This window comes from Prionailurus viverrinus, chromosome B2 (genome assembly GCF_022837055.1).
Source record: "Prionailurus viverrinus isolate Anna chromosome B2, UM_Priviv_1.0, whole genome shotgun sequence".
Taxonomy (NCBI): Eukaryota; Metazoa; Chordata; class Mammalia; order Carnivora; family Felidae; genus Prionailurus; species Prionailurus viverrinus.
The window spans coordinates 107581076-107594861 of NC_062565.1; the positions used below are offsets into that span (position 1 = coordinate 107581076).

The 13786-nt window shown below is 39.0% G+C and overlaps 1 protein-coding gene across 4 annotated transcripts in view; it reads right to left on the reverse strand.

Annotated features, from left to right (window-relative positions):
* The window catches only part of MCM9 (minichromosome maintenance 9 homologous recombination repair factor), a 117855-nt gene that overhangs the window by 41114 nt on the left and 62955 nt on the right, over positions 1 to 13786 (reverse strand). For all 4 annotated transcript variants that reach the window (XR_007152116.1, XM_047858404.1, XM_047858405.1 and 1 more), the window contains exon 8: positions 4234 to 4408. Coding sequence is in view for 3 of the 4 variants with exons in the window: in XM_047858404.1 (XP_047714360.1) it covers positions 4234 to 4408 (175 nt within the window). In the remaining variant the exon portion in view is untranslated. The remainder of the gene's footprint in view (positions 1 to 4233; positions 4409 to 13786) is intronic.

The following is a 13786-nucleotide window of genomic DNA, read 5'->3' on the forward strand; positions in this document are numbered from 1 at the left end:
AGACTCCACCAAAAAGCTGCTAGAGCTGATACATGAATTCAGCAAAGTCACAGGATATGAAATCAATGTACAGAAACTGGCTGCATTTCTATACACCAATAATGAAGCAACAAAAGAGGTATCATGGAATCAATCCCATTTACAATTGCACCAAGAACCATAAAATACCTAGGAATAAATCTAACCAAAGAGGTAAAAGATCTATATGCTGAAAACTATGAAAGTTTATGAAAGAAACTGAAGAAGACACAAAGAAATGGAAAAACATTCCATGTGCATGGATTGGAAGAACAAATATTGTTAAAATGTTGGTACTGCCCAAAGCAATCTATGCATTCAATACAATCTCATTCAAAATAGCACTAGCATTCTTCACAGAGCTAGAGCAAACAATCCTAAAACTTCTATGGAACCACAAAAGGTCCCAAATAGCCAAAGTAATGTCGAAAAAGAAAACCAAAGCTGGAGGCATCACAGTCCTTGGCTTTATAAAGCTGTAATCAACAAGACTGTATGGTACTGGCACAAAAAAAGACACACAGACCAATGGAACAGAATACAGAACCGAGAAATGGACCCACAAATATATGGCCAACTAATCTTAGACAAAATAGGAAAGAATATCCCTGGAAAAAAGACAGCACTGGGTGTTGTATTAGTAATGAATCACAGGAATCTACTCCTGAAGCCAAGACTATACTGTATGTTAGATAACCTGACAATATAAATCAATCAATCAGTCAGTCAGTTTCTTGAAGAGAGCATTTAGTTGAGTCTTACTTTTCTATCAAATCTGACAATCACTGCCTTTTAATTGTTTACATAGCTATTAATGTAATTATTGATATGGTTGACTTTGGATCTACCATCTTGTTAACTGCATTGTTTGTCCCATCTACTATTCTGTTTCCTTTTTCTTCTCTTCCTGCCTCCTTTTGTATTATTTCTTATAGTTCCATTTTATCTCTACGCCTGGTTTATTAGTTATGCACTCTTTTATTTTCTAGTGGCTGTTCTAGAGTTTACATCTTTAACTTATTACAGTCTGCCTTCAAATAATATTATACCATTTCATGTGTAGAGATGGCCTTCAGTGTCTGTAAGGCCATGACAGTTGATCTGGGTAGTGGCCTTGTTGTTATCTTTACCTTCAATGCACCAGAGATTTCAAATTTGGTCACTGTTGAGTCGCCACAATTTTGTGCATCTAGATGGGGGTTGTAGTGCAATGCTGGAAGATCATTCTCAGTGTTTTTACTCTACCTTCAGCTTTCAGCAGTCTTTGCACACCCACACCACAGGGGGTGTCTCTTTCCATACTCCTGCACCTTCCCCAGTGGCAGACTGCTAGTTACCAGGTGTTAGGCTTATTTGGGAGCCAGACTGGTTCTTGGGTCTCCTGGTCTGAAGCAGGGTTTGTGAACCCGCTTTTTGGTGGGATGGGCTGGGAAGCTGTAAGCCTCTCTGTCCCTCCAGCCTGGTGGCAGCAGAACCCTGCCATGTATCTGTGGTGGTCCTTGGGCAGGAGGAATTGTTCTGTCCCATTTCCCAAGGAAATGGATGCTTTGCCTTGGTTCAGGATCCTGGACCTGATGAGTGTTTCCTGCCCTTCCATCAGGAGAAAAAGGCTTTTGCTTCTACCCTTTCCCCAGAAGCAACACCATTTTGCCTGGCTCCTGTGGGAGGGAAGGAAGGTGCTCTAACCTCTTCCTGAAGTACAGTGTTTTTTGTTTTATTTTGATCTGTTTTCCTGCTCTATCCCTCCCCTAAGAGGCCCTGGGTTGGAGACTTGTGGAGAAGGGCTTGCAGGAGAGAACTCCCTTTGTGTTTGGATGTGAGTTATTCTACACTGACATGCTAGCTCATGCTTGGAGATCAAGGAATTTTAAAAACTTTAGTCATTTTTCCTTATTTGCTTCTATGGCAGCCACCTCTTCCTCTCACGCTCTGTCAAAAGTGAACATCATCTCTCCTCAGATGGGCCTGTCACACTTTAGAATTAATTCCCTTGATTTCCTTGTAAATTCAGCTCTCTGATATGTTCAAGGAAAGTTATCATTTTTGTGGGCTATCTGGATTTTTCTTGTTAGGATGGGAGTGACATGCTCTTACACCTTTCCACACTCTGGAAGGGGAAGAAGAACTTAGGCTTATGTTCTGTACGTCTTTGCTTTTTTATTTCATTTTTTAAGATAATTTTTATAGGGGCATCTGGGTGGCTCAGTCGGTTGAGCATCTGACTTCAGCTCAGGTTATGATCTCATGGTTGGTGAGTTTGAGCCCCACGTTGGGCTCTGTGATGACAGCTCAGAGCCTGGATCCTGCTTCAGATTCTGTGTCTCCCTCTCTCTGCCCCCCCCCACTCACACTCTGTCTCTCAATAATGAATAAACATTAAAAAAAATTTTTTTTAAGTTATTGTATTTTTAAAAATATTGCTTTGTGGGACACCCGGGTGGCTCAGTCAGTTAAGATTCTGACTCTTGGTTTCAGCTCAGGTCATGATCTCGTGGTTTGTGAGTTCAAGCTCTGCACTGACAGCTCAGAGACTGCTTGGGATTCTCTCTCTCTTTCTCTCTCTCTCTCTCTCTCTCTCTCTGCCCCTACCCTGCTCATGCACATGTGTGCGCTCTTTCTGTCTCTCAATAAACTTTAAAAAAGTATCGCTTTGTGATGAATTGAAAAAGACAAAACTGGTCCCTCATCACAGTGTAAAAAGCCCTGTTTCAGTGCATAAAGTATAGTAATGACAAGATTGTCCAACCTATGGTTGCCATAACTGAACTGTTTAGCTACAGAACATTTCTTTTGGAGCTTATGACACCTTTATGGATAGCAAAAAGATTCATACTAATTCACACCTAGCAGAGAGTAAGGTACTAGGAGTGATTAAGCAAATATTTTCACTTTAAAAAGTTTATTCTGTAGCCTATCATATAGCACTGCTAATCTTCTCCCTTTCTAAAACTAGATTCAAAGCATTTGTTCAAATTTTCCCTGATGTAAGGGTAAATTTTTAAGGAATACTTCAAAATGTCCCAGATTTTCTCTGGAAAAGGCATATCAAAATAAACTACAAATCCTGCCAACCAGCAAAGGTGCTAACTAAATGGAGACATAATGAGAAGAGAAAGTAGCCTTGAAGATATTTAGGAAACTATATCTCTAATTTCCCCCTGATAAAGAGTTTAGAAGCAATAATTATTTTAAGTATGATCTCATATCACTTTTATTATGAGCTTACCACTTTCGTGCTCTTTTGTTTATCTTCCCCAACAAAATAGCAAACACCTGAAGAATAGTGCTGTATTCATCTTTGTACTTCTCAGTGTCTAGTTCAGTGCCTGGCACATAGCAGGCTCTTAATGAATATATACAGAGTGAATGTACATCAAGTGAAATGAATAGATCTGGTAATGGTTCCACCTAGCTTTTTCTTGTGTCTTTTTCCTATGGGCTATATCCTCTCATCTCCTCCCTTTCTTTTTTTTTGCAAGTGCATAAAATTAGATCTCAGAGAATCTATACACACCAGCATCTGTCTTTATACCCACTGCTGTTTGAAGACTCTGCTGGCAGTCCTATCTGCCTGATCAGCTGGCCTCACATCTATAACAGTAGCATTAGGGCTGAGATAGTTCTAGCTCTGTCCTTTTTTGGATGACCCAGCAGCCTACTTGGTGGTCAGCCTTTGTAGCCAGAGAAGTTTCTCATAATCACCTCAGGGCCTGAATGAATGGATTTCTATCTGACTTGCCTACTTTTCCTCCTCAGTGGTCATATGCCACCAGTGACTCACACACCTCAACCCCTAAACCTTTTGGAGTCACAAATAGGCACATCATTTTATGTTAATATATTTTATTATTCAGTTTTCCACATGCTGTGATCACCTTCTATTAGGACAGATAAGGAGAATGCCATTGAAAGGAGAAATTATGCTATTTTTATTTTTGAATCTTTTAAATTTCCTAACATAGTAATATGCCCACAGTAGATACACATTATTGAATACGCATATACTTTAGTTTTTCATTTCTTTGTCCCAAAACCTCATTTTTACTTCCTCATACACTTCCAGGGGGATGCTAATGTGTGTCTTGATGAATGTTAACTGATAAAACCTGATAAGACCAAAAATACCTTGTAGTTCAATAAGGTTCATATTTTTTCATAATCACATATTAACTAATGTCATTATTCCTATAGATTTTAAAGAAAAGAAACTCTTACCCAGCCTTAGCAACACTTATGGTTTGTTGCTCCATTGCCTCATGGATACTGGTTCTATCATGCTCTTTGAGACTGTTAAACTCATCGATACAGCAAAGGCCCGCATCTGCAAGTACTAATGCTCCAGCCTCCAAATTCCATTCTCCTGAGTCTTTCACAGCAGTTACCGTCAGACCTAAGGAAACAAGCAAGCTATGTCAGCTTTTATTTTCAAAAGCATATCTTATATCTCTGAGGGCGAAGTACCTATATTTTAAAGGGAAGGGCATAGAGTCAACACTTCTATTTCTATTCTGCATAGAATGGATGGCATCAGACAGAGAGCTGGTAGTTCCCAAGGGGAGGCAGGTGGGAGGATGGGCAAAGCAAATGAAGGGAATTAAGAAGTGTGAAATTATTTGTAAGTCACAGCATGTAAAGTACAGCATAAGGAATATAGTCAATAATAGTGTGATAACTTTGTATGGTGACAGATGGTAACTAGACTTATGGTGAACATTTCATGATGTATATAAATGTCAAATCACTATGTTGTACATTTGAGACAAATACAATATGGCATGTCAAGTTTACTTCAATTTAAAAAAATGGATGGCATCAGGACAACTATTTCAGATATCCAGGCACTGGAAGGCCTCAGAAGATCCTATGTTCTGAAAATGTAAGATGTGTTATTAAATATTTTGTAGCAACCAGAAGTCCCCAAATTTTCTGTCTCTCCTTGGTGGGTACCCTCACTGAGTGATCTAAACTTTTAGAAGGAGCAAACAGAGCTCTGGAGACCTTATGACATCTTATCACAAGATGTTCTGTATTATATGCTGTTTACAGAGAGGGGTCCAAAGACAGAAAACAGTAGATACTACGGTCCAATGATAAAAATGAAGAGTTTGCTCCCAGTCACGGTGTGAGGGTGAAGACTCCGTTATATATCTTCTCTGGTTTTGATTTATCCTTTATACCAGTCAGTAAAGCACAGTGGCCAAAACAAAGGCTTTGTAGTACACCAACCTGGATCTGAATCCTGGATCCGTCATTCTGGCTGTCATACTATAGGCAAGTTTCCTAAGATGTCCAAGCTTCTGTTTATTTATTTATAAAAGGGAGTAACAATGGAATGTATCTTATGGAGTCTTAGATATTCAAATAGAATATAATAAAGCTCTTTAAAAGGTATAGGACACATAACGAGTATTTATAACAACTACTGTTGATAAAAATCAGTAAGCCTCTGGACAGAATGACCAAGAAATAAAAAGAGGAGGGACAAGTTACAAATATCAGGAATGATAGGGGGAGATTACTATAAACCCTACAGACACTGAACTGATAATAAGGAAATACAATGAACAACTCTATACCCTAGGTTTGATGACTTAGATGAAATGGTCAAATTCTTTGGAATACATAAACTGCCAAAGTTTACCTAAAAAGGAACAGATAGCTTGCATACCCCTATATCTATTTTAAAATTGACCATTTAGATCAAAATCTTGCAACACAAAAATCTATAGACTGAGATGACCTCATGGTGAATTCTACCAAACATTTATGAAAGAGCTAATACAAATTCTACACAAAATTTTAAAAATACAGAAAAACAAGGAACACTTCCCAACTCATTTACTGCAATCAGCATTATCAAGATACCAAAACTAAAGACATATTAAAAGAAAACTACAGACCAGTATCTCTCACATAGATGCAAAAATCTTCCAACGATACAAGCAAATCAAACAATACATAAAATAATGATAGATCATAACCAAGTAAGGTTCATCTTGGGAATGCAAGGCTAATTTCTTAATGAAAATTAACCAATATAACTTACCATATAAATAAATGGAACAAAAAGCAAATGACCACTTCACTACATACAGAATAAAACACTTGATAAAATTCAACAACTATTTATGATAAAAAAAACTCTCAGAAAACTAGGAATAGAGAGAACTTCTTCAGTCTTATTTACAAAAATTATACAACTAACATATTTAACAATAAAAGACTGAATGTTTACTCCCACCCTCACCCTCATCCCCCAAATTAGAACAAGGCAAGGAGATCTGTTCTCATCACTCGTATTCAAAATCATCATGGGGTTCTAGCCGATAAAATAAAGGAAAAGAAGTCAAAACCATCAGAACAAAAAGGAAAAAATAAATTTACATTTCAGACAATATAATTATGTTTAAAATTCCAAATACTTTACCAAAAAATCTACTAAAACTAATAAGTGAGGGTAGCAAGGTTGCAGAATACAAGTCAATATACAAATATCGGTCATATTTCTATATATATTAGAAAACATTTAAAGTTGAAATTAAAAAATAATACAATTTATAATAGTACCAGAGAATATGAAATACCTGGGTATAAACCTTCAAAAATGTACAAGTTCAAGCCCCACTTTGGGTGTAGAGATTACTAAAAATAAATAAATAAAACATAAAAAAAATGTGCAAGATCTGTAAGCAGAAACTACAAAACATTGATAAAGGAAGTCAAATACAACCTAATCAAACAAAGAGATATTCCATGTTCATGAAATGAAAAACTCAGTATTTTTATTTTATTTTTTTCCAGTGGCCTGTGTTTTGTTTTGTTTTAATTTACATCCTAGTTAGCATATAGTGCTATAATGATTTTAGGAGTAGATTCCAGTGATACATCACCTATGTATAATACCCAGTGCTCATCCCAACAAGTGTCCTCCCTAAAGCCCCTTACCCATTTAGCCCATCTACCCCACCCACAATCACTCCAGGAACCCTCAGTTTGTTCTCTGTATTTAAGAGTCTCTTATGTTTTGTCCCCTTTACTGTTTTTATATTATTTTTGCTTCCCTTCCCTTATGTTCATCTGTTTTGTATCTTAAATTTCACATGAGTAAAGTCATGTGTTATTTGTCTTTCTCTGCCCAATTTCACTTAGCATAATACCCTCTAGTTCCATCCACATAGTTGCAAATGGCAAGATTTCATTCTTTTTGATTGCCAAGTAATACTCCATTGTGTATATATACACACACACACACACACACACACACACACACACACATACACACACACACACACACACACACATATATATACACCCCACATCTTCTTTATCCATTCATCTGTCGATGGACATTTGGGCTCTTTCCATACTTTGGCTATTGTCAATAGTGCCGCTATAAACACTGGGGTGCATGTGCCCCTTTGAAACAGTACACCTGTATCCCTTGGATAAATACCTAGTAGTGCAATTTGGGGGTCGTAGGGTAGTTCTATTTTTAATTTTTTGAGGAACCTCCATACTGTTTTCCAGAATGGCTACACCAGTTTGCATTCCACCAGCAGTGCAAAAGAGATCCTTTTTCTCTGCATCCTTGCCAACATCTGTTGTTGCCTGAGTTGTTTACTTTAGCCATTCTGACTGGTATGAGATGGTATCTCATTGTGGTTTTAATTTGTATTTCCTTGATGATGAGTGATGGTGAGCATTTTTTCATGTGTCAGTCAGCCATCTGGATGTCTTTGGAGAAGTGTCTATTCATGTCTTTTGCCCATTTCTTCACTGGATTATTTGTATTTTGAGTGTGTTGAGTTTGATCAGTTCTTTATAGATTTTGAATATTAACCCTTTATCTGATATGTCATTTGCAAATATCTTCTCCCATTCTGTCGGTTGCCTTTTTAGTTTTGCTGATTGTTTCCTTCTCTGTGCAGAAGCTTTTTATTTTGATGAGGTCCCAGTAGTTCATTTTTGCTTTTGTTTCCCTTGCTTCCGGAGACGTGTTGAGTAAGAAGTTGCTGCAGCCAAGGTCAAAGAGGTTTTGCCTGCTTTCTCCTCTAGGATTTTGATGGCTTCCTGTCTTATGGTTAGGTCTTTCATCCATTTTGAGTTTATTTTTGTGTATGGTGTAAGAAAATGGTCCAGGTTCATTTTTCTGCATGTTGCTGTCCAGTTTTCCCAGCACCATTTGCTGAAGACATGTCTTTATTCCATTGGATATTCTTTCCTGCTTTGTCAAAGATTAATTGGCCATACATTTGTTGGTTCATTTCTGGGTTCTCTATTCTGTTCCATTGCTCTGAGGGTCTGTTTTTGTGCCAGTACCATGTTGTCTTCATTACAGCTTAGTAATACATCTTGAAGTCCAGGATTATGATGCCTCCAGCTTTGGTATTCTTTTTTGGGACTGCTTTGGCTATTTGGGGTCTTTTCTGGTTCCATACAACTTTCAGGATTGTTTGTTCTAGCTCTGTGAAGAATGAGGTGTTATTTTGATAGGGATTGCATTGAATATGTAGATTGCTTTGGGTAATATTGACATTTTAACAATATTTGTTCTTCCAATCCATGGGCATGGAATATTTTTCCTTTTTTGTGTGTATGTTTTCAATTTCTTTCATAAGCTTTCTACAGTTTTCACCGTATAAATTTTTCACCTCTTTGGTTAGGTTTATTCCTAGGTATTTTATGTTTTTTTGGTGCAATTGTAAATGGGATCAATTCCTTGATTTCTCTTTCTGTTGCTTCATTATTGGTGTATAGGAATGCAGTCGGTTTCTGTGCATTGATTTTATATCCTGAGACTGCTGAATTCATGGATCAGTTCTAGCAGTTTTTTGGTGGAATCTTTTGGATTTTCTACATGGAGTATCATGTTGTCTGCAAAGAGTTAAAGTTTACTTCCTCCTTGCCAATATGGATGCCTTTTATTTCTTCGTGTTGTCTTATTGCTGAGGCTAGGACTTCTAATACTATGCTGAGTAACAGTGGTGAGAGTGGACATCCCTGTCATGTTCCTGACCTTCAGGGGAAAACTGTTTTTCCCCATTGAGGATGATATTAGCAATGGCTCCTTTGTATATGCCTTTTATGATCTTGAGGTATGATCCTTCTATTCCTACATTCTTGAGAGCTTTTATCAAGAAAGGATGTTGTATTTTGTCAAGTGCTTTCTCTGCATCTATTGAGAGGATCATATAGTTCTGGTCCTTTCTTTTATTAATGTGATGTATCACATTGATTGATTTGTGATAGCTCTGCATCCCAGGCATAAATCCCACTTGGTTGTGGTGAATAATTCTTTTAATGTATTGTTGGCTAGTATCTTGTTGAGGATTTTTGCATCCATGTTCATCAGAAAAACTGGTATGTAGTTCTCCTTTTTAGTGGGGTCTTTGCCTGGTTATGGAGTCAAGGTAACGCTGGCTTCACAGAATGAGTTTGGAAGCTTTCCTTCCATTTCTATTTTTTGGAACAGCTTCAAAAGAATAGGTCTTAACTCTTCTTTAAATGTTTGGTAGAATTCTGCTGGAAGGCCTTCCAGCCCTGGACTCTTTTTGGGGGGGGGAGATTTCTGATTACTAATTTGATTTCTTTACTGGTTATGAGTCTGTTCAAATTTTCTACTTCTTCTTGTTTCAGTTTTGGTGGTTTACATGTTTCTAGGAATTTGTCCCTTTCTTCCAGATTGCCCATTTTATTGGCGTATAAATGCTCATAATATTCTCTTACCATTTGTATTTCTTCTGTATTGGTTGTGATCTCTCCTCTTTCATTCTTGATTTTATTTATTTTGGTCCTTTCCTTTTTCTTTTTGATCAGTCTGGCTACGGGTTTATCAATTTTGTTAATTCTTTCAAAGAACCAGCTCCTGGTTTCATTTACCTGTTCTATTGTTTTTTGTTATTGTTGTTTTGTTTTTGTTGTTGTTTTGTTTCGACAGCATTGATTTCTGCTTTAATCTTTATTATTTCCCATCTTCTGCTGGTTTTGGGTTTTACTTGTTCTTTTTCCAGTTTTTTAAAGTGTAAGGTTAAGTTGTGTATCTGAGACCTTTCTTCCTTCTTTAGGAAGGCCTGGATTGCTATATACTTCTGTCTTATGACTGCCTTTGCTGTATCCCAGAGATTTTGGGCTGTGTTATCATTTTCATTGGCTTCCATGTACTTTTTAATTTCCTCTTAACTTCTTGGTTAGCCCATTCATTCTTTAGTAGCATGTTCTTTAGTCTCCAAGTATTTGTTATCTTTCCAATTTTTTTCTTGTGTTTGATTTCAAGTTTCATAGCATTGTGGTCTGTAAATATGCATAGTATGATCTCGATCTTTTTGTACTTGTCGAGGGCTGATTTGTGTCTCAGTATGGGATCTATTCTAGAGAATGTTCCATGTGCACTCGAGAGAAATGTGTATTCTGCTGCTTTAGGATGAAACGTTCTGAATATATCTGTTAAGTCCATCTGGTCCAGTGTGTCATTCAAAGCCATTGTTTCCTTGTTGATTTTCTGTTTAGATGATCTGTCCATTGTTGTAAGCGGGGTGTTGAAGCCCACTACTATTATTATCAGTGAGTTTCTTTATGTTTGTGATTAATTGATTTACATATTTGGGTGTTTCCATGTTTGGAACATAAATGTTTACAATTGTTAGATATTCTTGGTGGATAGAACCCTTAATTATGATATAATCCCTTCTTCATCTGTTGTTACAGTCTTTACTTTAAAATCAGATTATCTGATATAAGTATGGCTACTCCGGCATTCTTTTGGCAACCATTAGCATGATAGATGGTTCTCCATCTCCTTACTTTCAATCTGAAGATGACCTTAGGTCTAAAATGGGTCTCTTGTAAGCAGCATACAGATGGATCTTGCTTTCTTATCCATTCTGTTACCCTATGTCTTTGGATTGTTTTGTCCATTGACATTTAGAGTACTGAAAAGGTATCAATTTATTGCCATTATGTTCCCTGTAGAGTTGGAATTGTGGTGATGTTCTCTGGTCCTTTCTAGTCATTGTTGCTTTTGGTCTTTTTAGGGTTTTTTTTTTTTCCATCTTTTCTCCCACCAGAGAGCCCCTGCTTAAAATTTCTTGCAGGGCTGGTTTAGTGATCACGAACTCCTTTAGTTTTTGTTTATCTTGGAAAATTTTTATATCTCCTTCTATTTTGAATGACAGCCTTGCTGGATAAAGAATTCTTGGCTGCATATTTTTCCAATTCAGCACACTGAATATATCCTGTCACTCCTTTCTGGCCTGCCAAGTTTCTGTGGATATGTCTGCTGTGAACCTAATCTGTCTTCCCTTGTAGATTAGGACTTTTTTTCCCTTGCTGCTTTCATGATCCTTTTCTTGACTGAGTATTTCGTGAATATGACTATGATATGCCTTGGTGATGGCTGGTTTTTGTTGAATCTAGTGGGAGTTCTCTGAGCTTCCTAGATTTTGATGTCTGTGTCTTTCCCCAGGTTAGGAAAGTTTTCCACTATGATTTGCTCACATAAACCTCCTACTCCTTTTTCTCTCTCTTCATCTTCTGGGACCCCTATGATTTGGGTGTTATGAGTCACTGAGTTCTCTAATTCTTATATTGTGTTCTTTTGCCTTAGTTTCTCTCTTTTTTCTGCTTCATTATTCTACAGAATTTGTCCTTTATATCGCTGATTTGCTGCTCTGCTCCATTCATTCTTGTTGCCATGGCATCCATTTGAGATTGCAGCTCAATTATAGTATTTTTAATTTCATCCTGACTAGAGTTTACTTCTCTTATCTCCGCAGAAAGGGATTATGTGCTTTTTTTCAACCCCAGCTAGTATTATTATTGTGACCCTAAATTCTGGTTCAGACATCTTGCTTGTATCTGTGTTAAGTCCCTGGCTGTCATTTCTTACTGTTCTTTCTTTTGAGGTAAATTCCTTTGTTTCATCATTTTGAAGGAAGAAAAAGAGTTAGTAAAGTAAAAAACAAAAAACATTAAAATTAAAAAATTAAAAATAACACAAAAAATGCTAGTTCCCAGGTGTGTCTTGGTCTGGTTGTTGAAAGCAGCTTGATAGAGGAGGTCGGCGGCAAGATGGCGGCTTAGGAGGACGCTGGGCTCACCGCACGTCCTGCTGATCACTTAGATTCCATCTACATCTGCCTAAATAACCCAGAAAACCGCCAGAGGATTAGCAGAACGGAGTCGCCGGAGCCAAACGCAGACGAGATGCCCACGGAAGAGGGTAGGAAGGGCGGCGAGGCGGTGCGCGCTCCACGGACTGGCGGGAGGGAGCCGGGGCGGAGGGGCGGCTTGCCGGCCAAGCACAGCCACCGAATCTGGCTTGCAAAAGCGGAGGGGCCTGACGGACTGTGTTCCCACAACAAGCGCGACTTAGCGTCTGGGAGGTCATAAGTTAACAGCTCTGCTCGGAAAGCAGGAAGGCTGGAGGACAAAGGGAGGGAGAGCTGCTGAGCCCCCTGACAACAGAGCTCAGTTTGGTGGGAAACAAAGGCGCTCGCCAGCGCCATCTCCCCCGCCCATCCCCCAGCCGAAATCCCAAAGGGAACTGGTTCCTGCCAGGGAACTTGCTCGCTCCGTGCAAAGACCCAACTCTGCGCTTCTGCGGAGCCAAACCTCCGGCAGCGGATCTGACTCCTTCCCGCTGCCACAGGGCCCCTCCTGAAGTGGATCACCTAAGGAGAAGCGATCTAAGCCTGCCCCTCCTGCCCCCGAGCACCTTGCCTACCCACCCCAGCTAATACGCCAGATCCCCAGCATCACAAGCCTGGCACGGTGCAAGTAGCCCAGACGAGCCACACCACCCCACAGTGAATCCCGCCCCTAGGAGAGGGGAAGAGAAGGCACACACCAGTCTGACTGTGGCCCCAGCGGTGGGCTGGGGGCAGACATCAGGTCTGACTGCGGCCCCGCCCACCAACTCCAGTTATACACCACAGCACAGGGGAAGTGCCCTGCAGGTCCTCACCACGCCAGGGACTATCCAAAATGACCAAGCGGAAGAATTCCCCTCAGAAGAATCTCCAGGAAATAACAACAGCTAATGAGCTGATCAAAAAGGACTTAAATAACATAACAGAAAGTGAATTTAGAATAATAGTCATAAAATTAATCGCTGGGCTTGAAAACAGTATACAGGACAGCAGAGAATCTCTTGCTACAGAGATCAAGGGACTAAGGAACAGTCACGAGGAGCTGAAAAACGCTTTAAACGAAATGCATAACAAAATGGAAACCACCACAGCTCGGCTTGAAGAGGCAGAGGAGAGAATAGGTGAACTAGAAGATAAAGTTATGGAAAAAGAGGAAGCTGAGAAAAAGAGAGATAAAAAAATCCAGGAGTATGAGGGGAAAATTAGAGAATTAAGTGATACACTAAAAAGAAATAATATACGCATAATTGGTATCCCAGAGGAGGAAGAGAGAGGGAAAGGTGCTGAAGGGGTACTTGAAGAAATAATAGCTGAGAACTTCCCTGAACTGGGGAAGGAAAAAGGCATTGAAATCCAAGAGGCACAGAGAACTCCCTTCAGACGTAACTTGAATCGATCTTCTGCACGACATATCATAGTGAAACTGGCAAAATACAAGGATAAAGAGAAAATTCTGAAAGCAGCAAGGGGTAAACGTGCCCTCACATATAAAGGGAGACCTATAAGACTCGTGACTGATCTCTCTTTTGAAACTTGGCAGGCCAGAAAGAATTGGCACGAGATTTTCAGGGTGCTAGACAGAAAAAATATGCAGCCGAGAATCCTTTATCCAGCAAGTCTGT